Source organism: Mandrillus leucophaeus, unplaced genomic scaffold (assembly GCF_000951045.1).
Source record: "Mandrillus leucophaeus isolate KB7577 unplaced genomic scaffold, Mleu.le_1.0 Scaffold389, whole genome shotgun sequence".
Classification (NCBI taxonomy): domain Eukaryota; kingdom Metazoa; phylum Chordata; class Mammalia; order Primates; family Cercopithecidae; genus Mandrillus; species Mandrillus leucophaeus.
In genome coordinates this window covers 2,433,911-2,436,000 of record NW_012104131.1, presented here as the reverse complement: position 1 = coordinate 2,436,000, position 2,090 = coordinate 2,433,911, and the positions used below count along the sequence as shown (strand labels likewise).

General features: G+C 31.2%; 1 protein-coding gene across 1 annotated transcript in view; it reads right to left on the bottom strand.

The window, feature by feature from the left end:
- SLC38A11 (solute carrier family 38, member 11) overlaps positions 1–2,090 on the bottom strand; it is a 61,619-nt gene that overhangs the window by 37,141 nt on the left and 22,388 nt on the right. The window contains exon 5 of the mRNA XM_011991012.1: positions 1,682–1,788. Within this exon, the coding sequence (XP_011846402.1) occupies positions 1,682–1,788 (107 nt within the window). The remainder of the gene's footprint in view (positions 1–1,681; positions 1,789–2,090) is intronic.

Below are 2,090 nucleotides of genomic sequence, written 5' to 3'. Positions count from 1 at the left end.
TGTGCTTTTTCACTATCTATAATTGCTGCTTCTACTTGTCTTACTCTCTTTCTTCCAACATCACACACATTCCTCCCTCTCCTTTTTAAATTTATTTTTATTTTTATTTATTTATTTTTTTGAGGAGGAGTACCTCAGTTTTTTCCTCTCTGCTCTCCAGCTCTACTTTTCCTACATGGTTTTGCCCTTTGGTCTGTGTTTCTAGGCCTGTTTTGCTTCTTCTTCTCTGTTCTGTCATTATGTCAACTGGTTAAAATATAAACTGGTCTGTGTGTGTTTGTGCCCTGTGCACTCATTATGCTAGGTTTGTGTGTGTCTAGTCTTAATATTTTTAAATGAATAAGCACATTATGGATCCTTTCTCTGATAAGAAAAAATAAATATAAAACTGCTTGTATTTTATGTGAGTCTCATTAACCTTGTTTTCTAAGTTGTTAATTTTTAACTAGAAAGAAGTTTCTATTAGGAATTGGCTTATCTTCTGAGGGAGAGAGAGATTAAACAACATCCCCAAGGTGACACAGCTGGAATGTGGCAGAGAGGGAACTCAGATACAAGCAGCCTGACTGCAGATTAGGGCTCCTAACCACTCTGCTTTGCTCATTGAGTGATTTATTTAGCTATCTCAATATGACACTTTTAAGGAGGATTTAGGAAAAAGTGCCCAGGTATTAATAATATGACAGAATGTGAATAGCCTTCCTTTTATGAACGCCTCGCTCTCTGCTCAGAAGTTAACATTTATGTGTACACTGAATATGTGAAACGGAAAATAGTTCAAACATTTTATATAATTCACAAAAAGGCATGTTTTGATACAGACTTGTTTGTTTCTGGATGGCTATTAGGGATGGTCAGAATACTCTGAAATATTATGTCTACCCTCAGCTCTACCTGGAAGGATGAACTTCATAACTGGATACACAACATCAAACATCACAGTGAAAAGTAAAATTCAGTCAAATGTTGGATTTTTCAAAATAGAATATAAAAATATTATATAAATAACTCTTTAAAAAAATATCTTGTCAGAATGTTTGGCATTATGTAGACATAGTACCAATAATATTTTGGGTAAAATACAAATATTCCTTGAGAGTAAGTGCAAATGAGTATCTGTAGTGAACTGAGTAATTATTTAATTGTTTTCATTAGAAGAGTTCAGTATTCCTCTTTAGTAATACGAATCATAAATATTGGCAAAATTCTCAAAAATTGACCAGTCAACACATTGAAAATCAAATTCATTGGATGAAAAATAAGCACAATAGACATTGTAATTTACAAATAAATATATTTTAAGCCATTGAAGTGATTCATTGTTGCTTCTTAATTTTAAATTGTTTAAACTACCTACACAAAAGATGGAACACTTTTCCAATAAATTAGATTTGCTTTAAATATAGTTATTTATATTTTCTAAATTTAAAATGTGTTGTCTGACATCAGGGTATCTACCTTAAAAAAGAAAAAGGAAGAATATATTTAGTTCATACTCATCAACTATTTAACCATCAGTTCTCACAAACTAATGATTCAAACAGTTTACTCTAGCATAACCATTAAATAAACTAGAAGAAACTAAAGATGAATACTGTAATTAAGAACTTTGTCAAGTAGACAGTAGATTACTGCAGGCAACAAGGTACTTTCCTATGACAATTTAAAATGTAAAAATTACCTTTCCAAGCTTCGCTATATTTCGGTACAAGGATAAAGGCAGAGTAAAGGTAACTGTGGAAAGCCCAATAATGAAGTGGCGACCAATAAACACATTTTCAGGATCAACTAAAACACAATAAATATTAAATATTACAGGTATAAGTAACACATTGGTGACACACTAAATAGCCCAGCATTTAATTATAAACTTTACTTAAACATAAATACTACCTCAATGACAATGATTTTGAGTTAATACTCTCCATAAAACCATGTAAAAATAAAAATAAATCACAATACAAATACAAAAAAACTTCAGGATGACTTATACTTCAAATGATGTTATAATATTTCACACTGAAATTATTTTACTAGCCTCCTTACCAGTTTTCATGCTTCTGCCTTTCTTTGTCTTCTTACAGTATACT